Source organism: Oxyura jamaicensis, chromosome 7 (assembly GCF_011077185.1).
Source record: "Oxyura jamaicensis isolate SHBP4307 breed ruddy duck chromosome 7, BPBGC_Ojam_1.0, whole genome shotgun sequence".
Classification (NCBI taxonomy): domain Eukaryota; kingdom Metazoa; phylum Chordata; class Aves; order Anseriformes; family Anatidae; genus Oxyura; species Oxyura jamaicensis.
In genome coordinates, this window is record NC_048899.1 from 30,023,484 (window position 1) to 30,042,107 (window position 18,624).

Below are 18,624 nucleotides of genomic sequence, written 5' to 3' on the forward strand. Positions count from 1 at the left end.
GATTTCTCAGTGGTGTTCAATCTCTTTGCAAGGCTGCAATGAAAGCAGAGAACTGGTTCAAGTTACAGTTGAAACTGCTCTTCAATAATCTGCCTTTACCGATATCTTTTAGAGATTACAGCGTCAACATTGTAGCTAGAGATGTCCATACTGCTGCTGCAGTGACCTGAAGAGAGTAAGTGGTAAAACCTAAGAACTGAGACCCATTTCAATTTAAAAAGGGATTCTGTCCAGCTCTCAGGTACTCTAAACCCTTCTGCAGTAAAGCCTGAAATTAAGTCTGATATCAGGAGGGTTTAAAACAAATCCATTATCCAAAAGTAAAAGCTACTAGCAGATTTGTACAATCCAAAGCATTTAAAACCACCATTTACAGCCGCAATTGAGCATTTTAACAGGTTGTAATAGTGGTACACTACATAAATAAGAGCACAGCTGTCAGTGTCAGGTCTGCTTTTAGACTGAGGAGTTACCTGTGGTTAAAAACTGTAATTAGCCGGGGAGAAGGGCTTGCACAAAACTATTAAAAACCCAATACAATCATCATAATGAAAGTGTTTAATCTGCCTGTGAAGCACTGTGCTAACAGAGAGCAGCCTGAACCCTAAAACCAAATGTAATCAGTGTTTAATTTTTTTTTTTTTCCAAAGGCTTTGTTAATGAATTCCCATCCCATTCCCAGTTTATACTGTACCTGGAATTCCCAAGGTAATATTCCCAATGCTAGGAACAGGTCAAAAGCCCCAAACAAAGTTCTAAAAGCCTAGTTCTGAACTCTTAAGGCTGTTGCAAGTGGAAAAGTGTTGCTAACGTTTCCTTATTCACACATTACTGCCAGAAAAATAGACAGCTGTAGATGTAAGATTAGACAGCATAGAATAGACTCTTATTTCAGCTTCCTTCAAGAGGTTTTAGTTTAAAACAAGTTTCATGCGAGAAAACTTGCTATGGGGTTTTTGTTGTGGTGTTTTTTTTTTTGTTTGTTTTTTGGTGGTGGTGGTTTTTTTGGAGAAGCACAGCACAGAGCTTCTGAACTACTGCAAGAATTTTTAACAAGCATCAGTTTTCAAAAAACCCTAGGGATTTTTCTTTTTTGCATAATATATCATCCTTCCTCCTGCTCTGGATAAACCACAGTTTCATAGCACAATACAACATGACTACAGTTACGCAAGAACTGGTACCAACCTTTAATAGCCTTTTTATTAATTTATGTAACTATTTTCCTAACAGCATCTGAAAAGCACAGGAAGTCAGTTTAATAGGAAAAAAGTAATTAGTGAGATAACTTTAACAGCTTATTCCAACGCTCAGTATGTGCCTTCTCCCTCCAAATACACGTGTTTAAAGGACTGCATCTTACTGATTAAGCTTGCTTTTTATTATAGCAAGGTTTTTTTTTCCTAGTATATAATTTTGCCTAAGTTCACCTGCCCTCTGTGCACTTAGTGTCACATATTTTCTCTATATAGCTTTTTAAAAAACTGCTAATGTAAGAGCTTGTATACAGTTGTGTTCATCTGGTCCTCAAAAAGATTAATTTCATGTACAGAACCTAGAAACTAAACCCAGCACAAACTAGGTGTGCTAAGTACTACACACAGAACAGTTCAGTTGGAAGGGACCTACAATGATCAGCGAGTCCAACTGCCTGACCACTTCAGGGCTAATCAAAAGGTAAAGCATATTAGTGAGGGCATTATCCAAATGCCTCTTATTCAAATAATTACCACAGTAATTGGAAATTCCTGATCTTAGTCCTACAGCCATCAGTTAAGTAGAGGCTACTCCAAAGCCTCTGGGATTTCTCTGTCATCCACAATAAGAGTATGAATAATTCCTTCCTTTCGTTTTCCACTACTGACAGCCTTAATGTAACAGCTGTGGTCACCAACACTGAAGTGCGTTTCAGTTCCATCTTCTACAAATTCACCCTGGGAGAAAGGAGACAAAAATAAAAACAGACGTGGTATTTTGGTAAAAATAAAAGCTCAGTGCATCAGACTGTTACCAAGGTCACCACCACTTGTAGCTCCTGTAATTACAGGAGCCACGGGTAGCTGCTGAAGAATGCTGCAGAATTGCAGATGTAGCTCTGTCAGACTGCCAGTTAAAGATTTGTGTAAATGACAATATTTCACATAAGCAGAAATGGAAAAGTTTGGGTTTGTGAGCTCTAGTGAGGAAGCACATCCTTTGAGGATGGGGAAGCTTACATAGTGAGAACCATCACAAAATAAAGGCACCAAATACATGAAGCCTCATAACCGTCAATCTGCTCTACACATTAGTGCTGGCCTGGAAAGATTTTATTTGTTCCAACAAAATTACCTAAGCCCAAAGTGTTAGGGACTATCTCTAGGTCAACCAAAATCACCAGCCATAAAAGAATACAGGTGTGCAGCTCTCAGTCACCACTAACATGAGCAGGTCTGGATGAGATGGTTCTAGAGCCTGTGTCAAACTTGAGTCCCTCCCACTCCTCTGAAAATGTTCTCCATAAAAACCCTGGACAACTGACCCACAAGATTTGTCTAAAAAGTGTAAAGCATTGTTTATCCTTATGTGGATAGACTTCTAGCATCTTAACAGTTAAGTCAGGATACAAAATGCTCTCAGTTATAAAATACAGCGAAGGAAGTTCAGGACAGACAATAGCACGCTGGCTGTGTCGTTGTACCCTAATACTCCCTGTTGAAGTGCCGTGCTCCTCGCTGTGGCTTAGCTAGCACGTTACAGATACGTGCCGTGGCTTATTTTGGTCAGCTTTGGTTATACAGCCATAGCCTAAGAAAAGCCTTTGGGAATGATCACGTACCGCTGTTTCCATTTTTTTACCGTTGCACCACACGTCCATAGTGTCCTTTTCTGCGAAGGAAAGGAGAACAAAAAGTAAAAAGAACAAGATTCTCCCTCCTCCCCCCACAGACAGGGAGATCTAAGAATTTTAAAAATTTACTGGGTGTTACTTGTAATTCCCCACAGAAGTTCCTAATTAACCGTAGTACCTGAGCTATGAGTTTGTTCTAACACTGGAGAGATGGGAGGCTCTGCCATCAATGGGCAAACTACTTTTGCTAAGAATACACATTTTTACCTTTCCCTAGCCCTGGCTGTTAACACTGCATTGCTCTCAATATTGTAAGCGATGTTCTGACATTCTTAAACAGAAAAAATTGAAAACAAAAATGAAGTCGATTGGGCTAATTATTTGAGTACTGTTTATTCAATGAAGCTAACATTTTTCCAGATAGGCTTAATTCAAAAGCAGCATTATTTAACATCCACGAAACTCTTTGTATTCTTAAAATCCCTTTGAAAACTTGAGCGCCACTTTAAATATGAATATTTTCATTTGAAACAGGCTATTTTACTTTTCCCAGCAGATGATCCTAAATTACATTGCTCTAGAATTCACATTACTGACACTGTTGTCCACGGACTGTCAACAGAGAGTTGAATATTGCTTGCCTTTTAAGTAAGTATATGGAAATTAAGAAGTCTTTGAGGAGACCAGGTTATCTCTGTCATTAAAATTGCCTTTCTTTCCCTCAACATCTTCACCTTGGGGCAGTTCATTCTGTCCTTAGGCTTAGGAAGAAATCAGAGCCCAGTATCTCTCGTACCCAGGTTTAACCACACAGCGATACCCAGGAGGGATTTCCTGATAGATGCCATGGACAAATTCCTCAGTGGATCCCTCCCATCCATTTTATTATAACATATTTTGGAAAGGGGGGTGGAGGAAAATAAATGTACTGCCCTGCTGCTGAGAAGGTGAAAAAGCATTATCTGAAAATTTTAGATTGAATTTGTATTTAAAAAGTGCTGCAGAAAATAACAGGCCAATTAATTTATCAGAAAATGAAGAGTAACACCCTTATACTTCTTCAGTGAAAGACTCCTTGACTTTGGCTTATGGTTTCTGAAAGGAAAGCATTGTTTACTGGTTACCTAGTTAGCAACGGTGCTGCAGAACAGAAAACTAACAGCAGGCTCACGCAGACCTGACAGGACTGATATTTTTGACTGTCATTGGCATCTAATTCTGAAGTTCCAGGATTTTTCTTGCCAATAGTGCTAGCCACTGAACTATGCTTTCTCTTAATTTTCAGTTATTAAGTGCATACAAGTTTATTTGAAGGCAGCAACATGAAGTTATTCAGTATTTACTTACCTAGAACAATTCTATAGTCTGTACCACCCAAGCTCAGTACCCAAGTATTTGTTGTTTTTGACCTGTTCTCCATGTATTTCTTGAGGCTTTTTCCATTGATCTCCAAAGTATATTCATATGCAAAACCACTGACTGCATCAATGTTAATAGTAGCTTTGGTTTTGGCTACTCCAACAGTAAATGTTTCTTTACCCACTAATTTAAACATCCACTCTTTTCGTATTTCCTCCTGTGGAAAAAAAAAAGAAATAAAGACCATGGGTATTAATGGACAAACCTGGAAACATGTTTAAGTATTAACAAAAAATAAACCAGAACTGAGGAAACAGCTCAGTACTTAACTATTTGTCAGAATGTACAAATACGAAGTATTTTCTAAGGACAGAGTGCCTCTGCCCACGGATGGCAAAGCACTTCATCAGTACTCACACCCTAACACTAACTGAAATGATGTAGTTCATTGAATTAGGTAAAGTTTGCCAACTGACTATACCTCATTTGCATGTATTAATCTTTTGTTTGTTCTGATGACTTCTGAATGGAAGTGCACTTGTATTATCTGTATCTCAGCGAATTTTGAGCACAGAGCAATCTCACCTTGCCATCAACATAGACGACACGTTTTCCTGAAGTGGTCCCGTGTTCAAATTCAATCTTATGGACACCATCGCTTAAAGCTACTTCCCAAACAGCCACCAGGTCTGTCATCTTCTGCAGGTGGCTGTACCGAGACCTACGGAAACAGAACAAAGAAAATTAGTTGTCATTGAAAGAGTTCAAATACTGATGACTGCAGTTCAAAGCTTCGCTACTTCAGGCAAGTCACCTTTTACAACTGTGAAATGAGACTTGAAAGACGAAGCTTACACAATTACTTACACATCCAAGTTTTACAAAAGTATCACAAAAAAACAGGTAAATAAACTCACTTTGACAAACGCCATACAAAGACATGTATCTGTCTAACCTCTAAAACATCCATTTCAAGTGACAACATAGCTAAAAAGTTGTACTCAGAACTCAGATGTTCCTCGACAATTATTTCTTGGCAGGCACAAAAATGCAGTATTTTATTTGGTCTCTGAGAAACTGTTTTAGCCTTCTAAGCTTGAAAATTAGTTGGGATGACCAGTTTAGCTATTATAATATCTTACACTGTTTTAACAAATTTGTCTGTAGTCTCTCATATTACCTACATCATTTATAGATGCAACTCTGCACACACAAACACACACAGGGGAGGAGATTGGGAAAGATATCCTTCAGTTTAAATGATTTCTGAAGTTGAGATACAGTCATAAATGACTGCTGGAATGGTGGATATCTTTCCAAAATCTGTTCATACTCAGTTATTTTACCTTACTTCATCTTCATAGACAGTAATCTCCTCGCGGGATGCCATAGTAACCAAAATGGCTTTTAATCCAACTAGCAGCAAGAAAAAAAAAGAAAAGCAGAATAGCAGCAGGAAAGTGCTGAGAGCTAAGGTTTCCTTGTTTCTCCAGGTAAGGTTATGGTTATTTTTTAAAGTGTCATGAACTGTCATGCACTACCAGAAATATATGCTGTAAAACACTTTCCTTTTGGACAAAAAGGCAGATGTAAGTATTAATTTACAAAATCAGTATGTGCGATTAACTCTACCTTTGGTAGCACATCACAGTTCTGTCACTTCTTTGATGGAAAAATTGTTTGCCTGACTCGTGAGCAAATGCTTGGAAGGAAACAGCTTGACCAAAGCAGGAACTAAAGCCACAACTCCACACCTCAGTCACAAACGGTAACTAGAGGCTACTGCCACCTCAGGGGACATGAAACAGCAAACGAGAACAACTTCCACCTGCTGGTTTTTCTAAACCATCACTGAAATTTTCAACAATCATTATTAGCAATTCAACCTGACAATTCTATCCTAACAGCTACGCTAACCACAAATACATCGCTCGTTTCTCACTTAAGGGTTTTTTTGTTGTTGTTTTGACAGTGGCTGTGCTTTTACAACACTACTGGCTTATTTTTAATATATTGCTTTTATTAACCAGATCAGTTTGTGTTAGAGCTGTCCGCGTTAAGGACTCCACTATCTTGTTAGTCACACATAACGAAACTCCCATCGGCTGTCAGGGAGTCACACTTCCACATTTCACAAGGCAAAGAACACTGTAAGGCACTTCTAAAGCAAGTTCTTTCGCTCTAACCCGATGTAGTTATTAGTTACCAACAGCTATAATTAAGTGACAACTGAATTTTTGATAATTGTACTTGCTAGTGAAAAATGAATTAAGGTTGTAAGCTTTAGGGTCTCTCTTCAGCACAATGGTAAGCATGCCCTTAAAATTAAACCTCCTTCAGTCTGACTTAAGCGTCTATTTTAAAACATGCTTAACGCTGCTGTAGTACTGTTCATGTTTTTGTCAGTAGTGCTAAAGGATTCTGTTCGCAAACTGAAAAAAAAAAAAAGTTTAAAGTATCATTTACTCTCTCCAATGAAATGAAATTGTACTAGGTAAAGACTGCATCATTTCACAGCATTTCCTGTTGATCAGGCAAGCAGCCCCAAAGGGGATGTACTTCTGTGTACGCAGGGACTTGGTTTATAAAGCAGAAATAGGGTCTCCAGGAGGAATCCACCCAACCCGCTCCTGCAAGGGGCAGCGGGCGGTGGTACAGCAGCAGGTTTGTGAACCCCAGAGCGCAGGGCTCCCCCTCCAGCCGCACACATACACGCAAAAAATCTCTACCAGCACTTCAACCACCCCCGATACCACCCCGAGAGCCTGCCCTCAGTCTGTAACGTGCTGTACAGAAAGAAAAAAATAAGCTTATTGCTAAAGATCTCTCTTTTTCAATTAAACCCTGACAGCCGCGATTCCACAGCTCCTCCAGCAGCCCGTGGCTGACGGCACCGACTCCTGGCAGCCGGATAACGCAGCGCGGCAGCGGCCCGGGCCCCGCAGCCGTCCTAACCCGCCCCGTCCACGGCGGTGCCTGAGGGAGGGAAAGGCGGACACGGACACGGCCCCGAACCCGTGCTCGGCCCGGCACGGCCCGGCTCGGCCCCGCTCCTACCTCGGCGGGGCTCCGCTCCCTGCTCCGCCCCGCGCCTCAAAATGGCGGCCGCCCGCCTCTCTGCCCACCCCTCACGGCCGCCAGGCGGGAGAACGGGCGGGACGTTATCCCCGGCCGCGGCCCCGGCCCCGCCACCATCGCCTCAGGAGCCCCCGGAGCCCGCCCTCCACCTCGGCGCCATCCCTCGCAGCTGCACGATCCCTTCCTTCATTTCCCTTTATCTCCGCGGTGATCCCGATCCCTGCACCCGGAGCGGCCGCTCCTCGCCATGGCTGAGGTACCGGGGTGAGCGCGGGCTGTCCCGGCTGCCGGGCGGTGAAAACAAAAATAAATAAATAAATAAATAAATAAATAAACAAACAAATAAATAAATTAAACACGAAGCAGAACGGGCGTCCGGCTGCCGAGAAGCCGTGCCCGGCCGGGAGGCAGGGGGGTGAGGCAGTGCTGGCCCGAGGCGCTGCCGTCAGGGTAGAGCCCGAGCTTGGGGCCTGGTCTTGTATTTTTCTCTTACAACAGTGATCAGAATAACCTGGGTCGTCTGTGTGCAGTTTAGTACTTTAATCTCCCCCATATTTTTTTACGGATCTTGTTGGAAAGCGTTGCAAGTCCACCTAGAGCAACTGTGGCTTTTGTGGCTGGGTGTGACTGTGTGTCCGTTTCTTCTCGTTTTTTTCGTTGTTGTTGTGTTGGTTTTGGTTTTTATTTGGGGGCATTTGGTATCTTCCACTGTATGCACAACTAGAGGAATAGGAGGCCATGAGCTCATCTTCAGAATTCAGGTTTCTGCCTCTTCTCTCAACTGTAGCAGGAGAGAGCCGAATGGGAAAACCTAAACAAGCTATTGATGCGGCATGGGTTGAGACCGGTGAGTCTTGCTGCCCCCCAAAACAGCAGAAACGTATCAGGTAAGGAAGCGCCAATTTTACAAGTTCTTGTATACTAAGTCTGAATTCATAATGTGTTTCTAAAGCCATCACTTCCAGATGGTAGCGGTGATACAGTCTTCGTCAGTTATTAAAAGCCTTTTGCTAAGACTTTGCTTATTCTGTATTTTTCCAGATATGATTGTCATAGATACTCAGTCTTCTCTGGGAATAAGGCTTGCATTGGCAACATTGGTGGAAGACACTGACCGACACCAGAGGATGATGCAAGGCCTCATGGAGGCTAATCGTAATCTTAGGTGAGATGCGATGGAAGGAATTTACTTGCTAATGCAGAGCAAAAGCACTGTCAGTGCCTATGTTCTGCCAGGTGGAGCTCATGTCACACCCGAGGCCTGAGACCTTTTCCTTGAGATTTTTGTCCAGCATACAGCAATGTTGGCCTAGATCTGCTTGAGTTTTTTGTGTTATTATCTGCTGCTTTGTCCCACAGCAGCATATTTACTGTATCTGCTGCTGTCGGCACTAGGTGTCATCAGATAATGTTTTTTGGCCTGTACATCCTTCACTGTATTTAGTGAAACGAGTTTAATTAAAATCAAGGATTTATCTTTTTAGAGACGAGATACGACAGGAACGAGGTCGGGCATCTCGACAAGAACAACGGGCTAATGAGTTGGAAAACGTGGTGAAAAACATTAAATCAAAAATTTGTCAGCTGGAAGATGAGACGATAGCTAAAGTTTGCCAGCAACAGAATCAAGTCAAAGAACTTCAAAAAGATCAGCAGGTCTCACAGGTAATTCACATAGTGCTGCCTGAGGACTCAAACTTCTGACTTCTCTTGAAAGCACTAGAAATATTTACATAGGTCAAGATAAACATGAGTCCTGTGTCAGAGTTAGTACATTATTTATTGGTAAGATTTTACATTTCATGAAGCATTTTCTTATAATGTATGTCTAAAAAGCAAGTACTAAGCTTCCTTAGGACCAAGTGCTACTTGGGCTAGTAGAGCACCGTCTCCAGTGTGAGAATGAGAATAATTTCAGAATGCTCCTCTAATTTCTTGCAGTCAAAATACCAACAGCAACAAGAAAAGCTGCAAGAACAGGAAGAAATTATTGCCCGTTTGCAGAAGGAGCTGTGCAAAGCTGGGATGGAGGAGCAGCAGCGTGTTGCCACTCAAACCAAAATGTTTTGCCAGTTTTGCAGAAGAGCTCCCAAGTCTCTTCTGGATCAGCAGTAAGAAATTTTCTTGTATTGGCAAATGATCTGTAGCATTAAATGAAGAAACGTATTTTAGAATAACTGTTCTTGATACTTGTATGAAGAAAGTTGGATATCTTGGGAGTGCAAGCTGAAATACAAAGCCTTGTAAAGGTACTTTAATACAATAACCTGTTGTTGCATGATAAATGTGAGCTGGATAAATCCATGGCAAAAATTAAAAACCCTCAGCCACTGCGTACACCAGGTGTCAGCAAAGAGCGAAGAATGGTTCACTGGAAATTCAGCATCTGCTAGGGTGATTTCATTCTGAGCTTCTAACGTTTTACAATGTAAATTTAAAACACAGGCTGGGAAAGCAGTCTTTGCAACTGCTAACTGCAGGCATGCTGTAAGGTTTCCCGGGTACTTTTGTGCAAGTTCTGAAAATATTCTAAGCATATGTCTCGTGGAATAGAATTTCTGTATCTCTACTATAATCAGAGATTAGACAGTTTTTAGGGCTCGTGTACCTGTCACTTAGTTGTGCTGGTGTGGCTGGGTCATCCAAGTCTGACTGGTAATGTTAACCTAGGAAGAATTTCAAAGGGTTTGTGTGCTTCCGTTTCTTGCTGTGCCCTCGCTAAATGAGAAAAAGGACCACTGAATTTGGTTCCCTGGGTTTTCTCACCTGTATCTTCAAAACAGAAAATCACAGAGTGGCTCAAGAGGAAAGGCAGTTTCTCAGCTGTCCAGTTTTCTGTGGCTTTATTTTCTTGCAACCATTTCTTGGAAAGCACTTGCAGTTTTTTGGAGATGCCCGTTCTCGGGCTGTGTGGGACCCTTTGTTCTGGTCGCTGCAGCCCTAGAACTGAGGGGTGTGCCATGCTGTTAAGCATGCTGTGTAAACATAGGCACAAGGTGAGGAAGCTGTCAGAAGGATTTGGCTTTTCTCTTGTCTCGAGTAATTTTAATACTTTGAGCCTAATAGAGGGTTAATACTTTGAGCCTAATAGAGGGTTAATGTCTCTGCGTTCCTTTTTCTTTTGGAAAACTGACTCTTTGATAAGAGGGAGAACCTACTGTTTGATGCACTTCTGAAACACAGTGCAGCTGTGCAAGCTGTCCTCTTCCTACGGGTTGGTTACAGTATCTTTAAGACACGATTTATTTTTCTTTTAGAAGATCTGAAAATCACGATAGCTTTTTTTTCCTTTTTTTCCAGGTTTCTTTGTCTAATTGATTACTATGAATCTCAAATTAATCAAATGAAGAAGGAGCTAAGGTACGTCTCATGTAATGCCTCCTGGTCTGACTGATCAAAGTTTTCTTTCTGCTTACTGCTCTTAACACTTGTAAAGGTAAACGTTCTATGTTCCAGACGTCGCTAGCGTGTAAGAAACAGCAAGGGACTCTAATGGGCTTGGAAGTTTGGATTCATCCTGGGAATAACTGTCAGTCTAAGCAGCTGCTAGGTCAGGAGGCCAGTGCAGCTAGGAACGTGGGTGTACTTAGCCACTTGAGCTATAAGCCTTTGGTTGGTTTTCCTCTTCCCTTCTTGCACTGGTTTACAGGAAGAACTACTGCATTAGCTGTGCTCCCTCAACTGGAGAAAAAAAAAAAAAGGAATACCAGCCTCTTAGCTCCATCGTGGTGCCTACATGATACAGAGCAACCAGCAGATACCTGAGAGACGTTCCTGTAATTCGAGATTATTATCTTGAAGCTGAAATGGGATTTGCTTGTACTAGAATTTCTCTCGAGGAGTAAGTCTACTCAATTAGTAGATGAAACAGCTTCACAGAGGAAGAGAGGAGAGCAGTGGCTCTTAGGGCAAAATTTCTATTCTGACTATTTTTCAATTTATGGTAACATTATCATACATAACTGCTAACTAAACCAACTTAGAGCTTGGAGGTAATTGAATTGCAATAAACTGAGAGATCTTATTCTTCCTAATAGGCAATATAAAAAAGATGAAGATCATGTAAAGAGAGAAGTAAAAAGCAAAGAAGAGTTTTTAAATCTGGATGCTACTCCTAATTACAGAGCACTGCTGATGGTATGGAACTGCTAAGAATAAGTCCATGCAGACCTCTAAATGGTAACCCCTGAAGATCCGCACAGAAATACACGTGTCTTTGATTTCTATCTGCTTGTTCTTGTCTTCATAGTTTGTAAGCTCTGGGCAGGGTTCACTGTCTTAATCTGTTTATGCAAAATTCAGTGCTATATTGTGAGTCTTTGCTGAGCACTGCAAAGACTTCTTTAATCACAGGTTCTCCACCTGTGGTCTCCTCCAGCAGGCTCTTGATCTTAGTTGGTTATTTCCTCATCCGTGCTGCCTTGCTTTGTAAGGCAAATGGGAACCTCTCTTAACACTTACATACTTTAAAGTGCTTGAACTTGTTATTATGAAATGAGTGAAATAAAAGAAATAATGAAGTCTATGTTGCAGTCTTTCCAGAATCAGCTTGTTGAAACAAAAGCCAGGAATGAACAGCTTTTGCTTGAAAATGTAAATCTCAAGAAAGATTTGGAAACAAGGTGAGAAAGGATAAATATCATCCTTTGTAAAGGCACTTCAGTAGACTGCTTTACAAAGACAGAAATTGAAAGCACCAGCAATTGTAAAAGCATAGTGTGAAATCTGCCTTTAAAAGCAATTTGTAAAAGAATTCATATTCTAGTAGGGTGACAGCAATCAACCTGCTCTCCTCCCTACGCTGTTAATAATAACAGCTGTTATTGCACAGTGCATTGTGTTGGACAATGGCATTGATATTTGCACTCTATTTAGCAAAAGCAGTAAAAATGTCTGCGAGTACAGCCTGGGTTCGTGTGCTGGCTGACCCAGAACGCTCACAAAAACGTAGTCTTTCCGCTAATAGCATTACTGCTAAGCCTCATTTTCACTTTAAAACCTGCTGGTCAACGTAGAGATGCAGACCGCTTTAGTAAGAAAGCCTGAGACAGCAAAAGTGGTTTTTGGTGGTGCACTCTATCTGCATTACAGTTATACTGAAATATTGTAAAAATCTGTAGAATATTGAAGAATATTGTAGCAGAAATATTGTAGAATTTCCTTTCCTGAATGATATGGCACTGGCAGAGCTTTCTTGCTTTTTCGCTTGGCTGAGTGTTATGGATGCCTTCAAGTGCAAGACATATAAATAATATGGACCTTTTTCTTTCTAACAGGCCTACTGCACAGGAATTAAAACTTTACAAGCACCGAGTGAAGAAACTAGAGAAACTTCTAAAGAAAACCATCCAGTAAGTATTTTTCTTCAGTAACTTCCATGAATCCTCTGAATTTCTAAAGGCAAATATACTCTGCAGTCTGTAACGTAGAAAACAGCTTGTAAAGCATGTACCTTATCACCATTCCCTAGAGCCACGTTTATGGGCAACAAACGCTTGTGCATCTCTGAAGACACGCTGTGGCTTCAGGAGGTGATGGCATGGTGCCCAGGTGGGGGCACAGCAGTGTATTTCATTTTATCTTTTGGGATTTGAGCGCTCCCGCAGGCAATATGGGCAGGACCAAACAGTGGTGTTTGCTGCTTCTGTGAGCTCCAAAGCAAGTTACTGGTTGTGCTGTGGATTGTGAATGAGAGAGTATTATGAGAGCTGGCAAATGGCTGCAGCTACCCCAGGTTATGTCCATATTGTCCTTAGAAATATACTTAGATTTTTTTTTCTCTTTTTCCTGAACGTTGCTTAGAAAGTACATTAAAGGCATTAGAGATCTAGCGTTGACAAAATGTCTTGATCTGGACTTTCACTTAATCATTTGTGCACGTGTATACTGAATGGGACATATTTTGTAGTACAGTACGTAATCTGGAAAAGACATTACTTTAAAAATGTTTGGTTCTCCATTTTATATTGTATATGTTTAAATGATCTTTTCTCTCATGCATTGAGTATGATTTACAGTAGTTTTAGACTGAAAGTCACCTTAGAATTGACAAGAAGGGTAGTGAGTTAGATATAGTAAGGCAGGAAGGATGTTCATGCAGAAGCAGATAAAGACTGGGCATAGGATCTGACTATTTTGAGTAAAATTCTGGGTTTCACCTCTAAAGTCATTGTAGAACTTCTAGTAATAACTGCACATCTACACTGGCATGCAGTCTGGAATAACATCAGCCTGGAGACTTGAGATAAATTTCTTATATTAGGTATTAAATTGTTAAGCTAGTTGGTTTGATGGAATGGTATTGGCAGGCATTATAAAATGGAAATTTCACTTTTTAGGTGTAAGTATATGTGCTACATTCCTGGTTCTTTAATCAAATTGAAAATCGTCTCTTCTGCTAAGGCTACTTGGGTAACCTCCTATATGGATTTGGCATGTAGGTCTTCAGGGAGTGGTATCGGAGAAGGAACAGAAGAAAAGAAAGAACCTGAGAGTATTGCAGGAGCAGACCAGCTGCAGGCAGTTAGCCAGCAGTACTTAGAGGTATGCAAATTTCATCTTACCATGTGTATCTAGCACTTTCATAGTGAAATATAATAAACTAGTTCTGTTTAGCTATGTAAACTGAAGCATGCTATTTCGAATCTAAGAGCTCATGTAAAGCCCTGTACGTAACACGTGTAATGTTCTGTGTATGGCAGTTAATGTAGGCTTAGTGGAAGCTACCTGAAAATACAGCAAAAAAGCAGAGACTGCTGGCTTGGTAAACACCAAATCAATGATTTAGTCCAAAGTCTTTTTAGGAAAAAGTATCCGATCAAGGTCCTGTGTAAATCACATCCTTATGTTACGGTTCTAAAAATGCCTGAGGAGATGGTAGCTTTTATTTCTCCTTGAATAAAGAAAGAGCAAATACAGTAAAACTTAGCAAAATGTAAACTGTGGAAGTAACAATGTCACAAGGAGACAAACATCAAATATCTCTCAATGGGATAATACCATAAGATCTTATTTGCATTACTTTCATGTATCTTCTAACTAGCATATTTTAAAACCTTTGACTCTATTATATATTGAATGCATCTATAAAATTCATTGATAGTAACTTTCTGGAGATGTTTATGATTTAACGTTTACATGATCATGATTCTGACGGTGAGAGATTTTATTATAAAATGTTGTATTTGAGCAATAACTTTTTTTTTGTATTGAAGGTGTTGTCCAATATCGATTCCATTATACGAAGCCCAAGAGCTCCTCCGTTAATATATAGGCGCAGTAAAGGGCCAGTACAAAATTGTGTCCAAGAGAACAGACAGGAATGTGGATTTGAGCACCTTCCGCTCACTATAGAAATGTGGGCAGATCAGCTAATGGCCCTAAAGGTAAGGCACTATCATGCTTGGCTTTATGTTCTTCCTTTTATCTGCTAACAACCCCTCAGTGCTTCCCTATACATAGATCTTTTATTTGTGTGTGTAGCCTTTGTTGTTGTCTGACTTGGTATTAAACGGACAGCAGAAAGTTTTAAAAGTGTACATACTACTGTGAAACATAGTAAAGCGAAAAACATGCAGGCCAGATGTATTCTTCTGTGTATATCATGTAAATGTTTTTGTTCTGGCTGAGTCCCTAGGACCACATGTAGGCTTTAGAGTTTTTGTATTTGGCACGTAAATGATGACACATTCTCTCTCTCTCTCCCTTTTGCCTTACCAGAACAGTAACTCTTTGATTTAAATACAATTGAAGTAATCTTGTTTAAAACCAAGCTTTCTGTGACCAACGCTTGTTATTTCACTGAAGCAGTAATACATGAAGCATTTTCACTTTCAGAGTATCAGTGTTTGTTTTAATTCAAAGAATGTAAACAAGGAACTCTGCTTAAATTCCATGAAAACTTAGACCTTGCTGTTTCTCAAGCTGAAATACTTCTGCGTATGAGAAGCAGAGGATCAGCCCTTTTCTGTAGTAAAAGCAACTCTAGGCAGTTTCTATAATAAGCTGTCCTTCCTCCCTTTTGAAAGGATTTACACAGGTCATTGAGAAAACTGACTCTGGAACTGGTGCCTTGGCACAGCACAGATCCACAGGAAAACAGAGAATCCATACGAGTTCAAGACCTTCAGTTCATAGTAGATACAGTTTTGGAAGAAATAGAAAACAAGGAAAAGGTAATTCTTACCAGAGTGCTATAAACAAAAGTTAGGTACTTAAATGCATTCTCCGCATGTTGATGAGACCTGTGCATCTGAACGCCCTGCGGAGTTTAAGAAATATCTGTGTGAAGATGTTCAATAGTCAGAGACTGTTTTAACGTAATGGATAAATTCACCCCAGGGAAGACTGCTTTAATCAAAGTCATTTTGCCGATGATGAATTTGCATTGCCTTGTAATCTTGGGTATTATCCTGTTATGTCTGTTTCTCTCTGTCAGCATTGAGAATAAACAGACATAATAAGCAACAGAAAACTTTCAAGAGAGTTAGAGAGTTTTTTTTGTTGTTGTTTTGTTTTTAAATAATATTTTTGGTCTGCTGGATATCTGCATCTGAAAACCCTCTTCAAAATAACTCTTCAGCTTTAAGAATATTTGAAATGCCTTAGTTTAATAAGGGAAGTTGCACCTGGCTTTCTTCACAGACTAGAATGCTTCATGGTTGAGATGAATCCCTCCTTGCTAAGCAACAGCACTGATAACTTACTCTTTCTTCTTACTACAGAACAGCCAGACGCCATCCTTACCAGCGCTCTATGCAATAATCTCTCACTTCCAGAAGTTGTTTGATGTGAATTCTCTGAATGGCATCTATCCACGAATGAATGAGGTTTACACAAAACTGGGGGAGCTGACCAACGCTATGAGAAATCTCCACGAGCTCCTGGAGCTAGGTAAAGGCTTACTGCTTGCCTTTTGTTCAGACTGTTTCTAAAGGAAAAAGAAGATAAGTGAAAGGTCAGCTCTGTATAGAAGATATATTGAGCTGCTCAGTAATGAGTAAACTAGGTGTATTCTTCACTGGAACGTAAAAATAGGCTGTCAGTTAATTGGGAGTTGGCAAAAACTTCTAAGCCTTTAGCAGCTACTGAGGAATACCAGAAAGGCAGGAGAAGGGAATAACATGAAGTTGAGATGTCTTTTATTTCTTTCTCCATAGTTCTGTTTCACGTGCACTCAATAATTCTCCTTGATCATCTTCCTCTCTCTACTTGAAAAATAAGTTAAGAATGGTGTTTGTTTTCTTTAATTATTTTGGAACAACCGTTACCGGTAGGTAGTTCTGGCTATTCACAAAGTGTGAGTGAGCAGGTTCCTTGTTGGCCTAGCCCCCTGTAGTGCACTTCTGTTTTACAGGAACCTAAGGAACAACTCTCTATATAATTTCAGTTGGCTCCTTTCCACCAACAGTGTAGGGAAGACTTTAGGACCATTTCATTTGTGAGAACGTACAGCTCTGACAAGTGTTTAGCTACTAAAGGATTAATGCGAGATTTCGTCCTCCCAGTAACATTAGCTTATTTCTGAACACAGGCACTTTGCTTCCTGTGAACAACGAAACTCATAGGCCTAGATGTGTGAAAGCTGAATAAAATCTGGGTTCTTGTAAGAGTTGAATTACGGCTTATTTTCCTGTTTTTACTGTTACCAGAAACACGAATGTTTGTTTTCCAGATAGTTCAGTTCCACCCACTGTGGTAGTGGATACTGTTGGGAAACTGTGTGACATCATTAACGAGAATGTGACTGAGCAGGTACAGCAGCTTCTGGGGACCCAAGACATTCACAGGTATTTAGGGCTGTTCCATCTGTGACAATTCTTCAAACGTCAAACTTGCCAGTTGAGAGACCTGTCTCAGTCTGATACTGAAAGTGACTTCAATCATTTGCTACAACGTCAGGGAGCTGTGACAGTGAAGGACTCACTCACTACTATCCTAAATGGAACAGAACTGTGTTTCCTATGGAGACGCAGCAAGTACTGCATGTTGGTGGGGAGCTGGAAGTGTTTCAAGGCTTCAGGTGTAATACTGACATGTATTAGTTGCTGAGAGAATGTATGCCTCGAACTTCCAACGAGTGGATTTTGGGAGCTGGACAAATCTTACTCTCATCTTCATGGTAACAAATTGTGAGAGCTTGCATTGAGAATGTGCTATACAAATGTTCAAAAAGATTAATTGCAGCAGTAAGTTTGACACAGTTAATACTGTGACAGTACTAACTCCCTCAACCTCTCTATACGTCTCACAATTCTGACTAGAGATGAGCTGCTTGTAAAATATTCCTTGCCTCCACCTCCGAAGCGGTTACATCAGCCACCCCCACACAGGATATTTAGCATACGCGGGCTACTGTTCCCGTCCAAAAATTACATGGCGCTATGGAAGGAGGAAAGGAAGGATGTAGACAGGGCAGAAATAGTGAAATTAGAATCTTTGGACAATTAACAGTTGCTGGCTGCAGGTTTCAGAACTTGAGAATGCATTTTGGGTGGAAATGCATTTATATGCTACTAAGTAGCAGTGTTTGCAGAAGGCAATGACACAGTATGGCAAAGCAGCCAACAGAGTGAGCTTAAACTGGTCTTACATCTTTGATCTGCTATTCTTATTTACAACTTTCAGCATAATCAATAAGCTAGAAGAACATGAGTGCTTCTTTCCACCATTTCAAGCTCTCATTCAAGATTTGCTCCGTCTTCTAGGTGAGTAATATTTGCAACAGCTGTAATTATCTTCATGCCAAAGCTTCCTCTTAAGACTTTAAATAGCTGACACCTATTTTGTTTACTCCTGGTGTGCAGCAAAACACAAAGTGTGACAAAAGGTGCTAATTTTTGCCTCACTCTCACTCTTTCCTGAGAAAGTGACCGATAAAAGTTTTTCATTGAAAATGGGGTTGATTTACATTCAATTGCATTACTCATAAACTATTTTTTTTTTTTCTAAAAACATGAAGAGGTTTGAGGAGTTTATTCTCTGTAGTACTTTTTGCTCACTAGCTGTATTCTTAAGCTAGAATTCTGGCTGAATTTGAAGGTGTTCTGTGTACGTGTCTTACCATTTTGCTTTTCATTCTGTTCCAGAGATCAGTAACCTGGATGATATTTTACCTACTGTACAAAACTTGAAATTGGCAGCTAGATAAGAGTTAGTCTGGTCTATTCTAGGAAGACTTACGTAACCTGTGAAGCAGCCTGTTATGAATACCATTACAGCTACCTCTAATCTCTGTTATCCTAATGAAGTTTCACACTTTTTGACATAAATAAAAACTTGGCTTTGCCACTGCATTCCTTCATTTCTCTGAATTCTTGTTTCATGGTCAATTTAAGAAAAACTTAAATAATGACAAA

At 40.4% G+C, this 18,624-nt stretch overlaps 2 protein-coding genes across 4 annotated transcripts; one reads left to right on the top strand and one right to left on the bottom strand.

Moving 5' to 3' along the window:
- Positions 1-62: 62 nt before the first annotated feature.
- FAIM (Fas apoptotic inhibitory molecule) lies at positions 63-7,362 on the bottom strand. 2 transcript variants are annotated; one of them, XM_035332430.1, is made up of 5 exons: positions 5,536-5,605; positions 4,775-4,910; positions 4,178-4,406; positions 2,819-2,868; positions 63-1,934 (listed from the first exon to the last, which is right to left on the bottom strand). In XM_035332430.1, the coding sequence occupies exons 1-5, from the start codon at positions 5,577-5,579 to the stop codon at positions 1,785-1,787; spliced, it is 609 nt and encodes a 202-aa protein (XP_035188321.1). In that variant the 5' UTR covers positions 5,580-5,605; the 3' UTR covers positions 63-1,784. The 2 variants fall into 2 exon arrangements, with proteins under 2 accessions (XP_035188321.1, XP_035188323.1); XM_035332432.1 differs by lacking the exon at positions 5,536-5,605 and adding an exon at positions 7,247-7,362 and having other exon boundaries at positions 1,097-1,934.
- A 22-nt stretch (positions 7,363-7,384) lies between these two features.
- Positions 7,385-18,561, top strand: CEP70 (centrosomal protein 70). 2 transcript variants are annotated; one of them, XM_035332428.1, is made up of 16 exons: positions 7,385-7,523; positions 8,055-8,154; positions 8,309-8,432; positions 8,752-8,932; positions 9,209-9,378; positions 10,568-10,627; positions 11,305-11,404; positions 11,801-11,889; positions 12,544-12,618; positions 13,708-13,810; positions 14,482-14,652; positions 15,295-15,441; positions 15,991-16,159; positions 16,941-17,055; positions 17,894-17,973; positions 18,355-18,561. In XM_035332428.1, exons 1-16 carry the CDS (start codon positions 7,515-7,517, stop codon positions 18,414-18,416), a joined length of 1,755 nt encoding a protein of 584 aa, XP_035188319.1. In that variant the 5' UTR covers positions 7,385-7,514; the 3' UTR covers positions 18,417-18,561. The 2 variants fall into 2 exon arrangements, with proteins under 2 accessions (XP_035188319.1, XP_035188320.1); XM_035332429.1 differs by having other exon boundaries at positions 7,393-7,531.
- Positions 18,562-18,624: the final 63 nt, after the last annotated feature.

Coding starts and splice junctions, on each gene's coding strand:
- FAIM (XM_035332430.1), bottom strand. CDS start 5,579: ATGGCATCCCGCGAGGAGATTACTGTCTATGAAGATGAAGTAAG. Junction 4,911..5,535: donor GTCTATGAAGATGAAGTAAG/GTAAAATAACTG, acceptor CTGTTTCCGTAG/GTCTCGGTACAGCCACCTGC. Junction 4,407..4,774: donor TCGTCTATGTTGATGGCAAG/GTGAGATTGCTC, acceptor TTTTTTCCACAG/GAGGAAATACGAAAAGAGTG.
- CEP70 (XM_035332428.1), top strand. Junction 11,890..12,543: donor AAGAAAGATTTGGAAACAAG/GTGAGAAAGGAT, acceptor TCTTTCTAACAG/GCCTACTGCACAGGAATTAA. Junction 15,442..15,990: donor AAATAGAAAACAAGGAAAAG/GTAATTCTTACC, acceptor TTCTTACTACAG/AACAGCCAGACGCCATCCTT.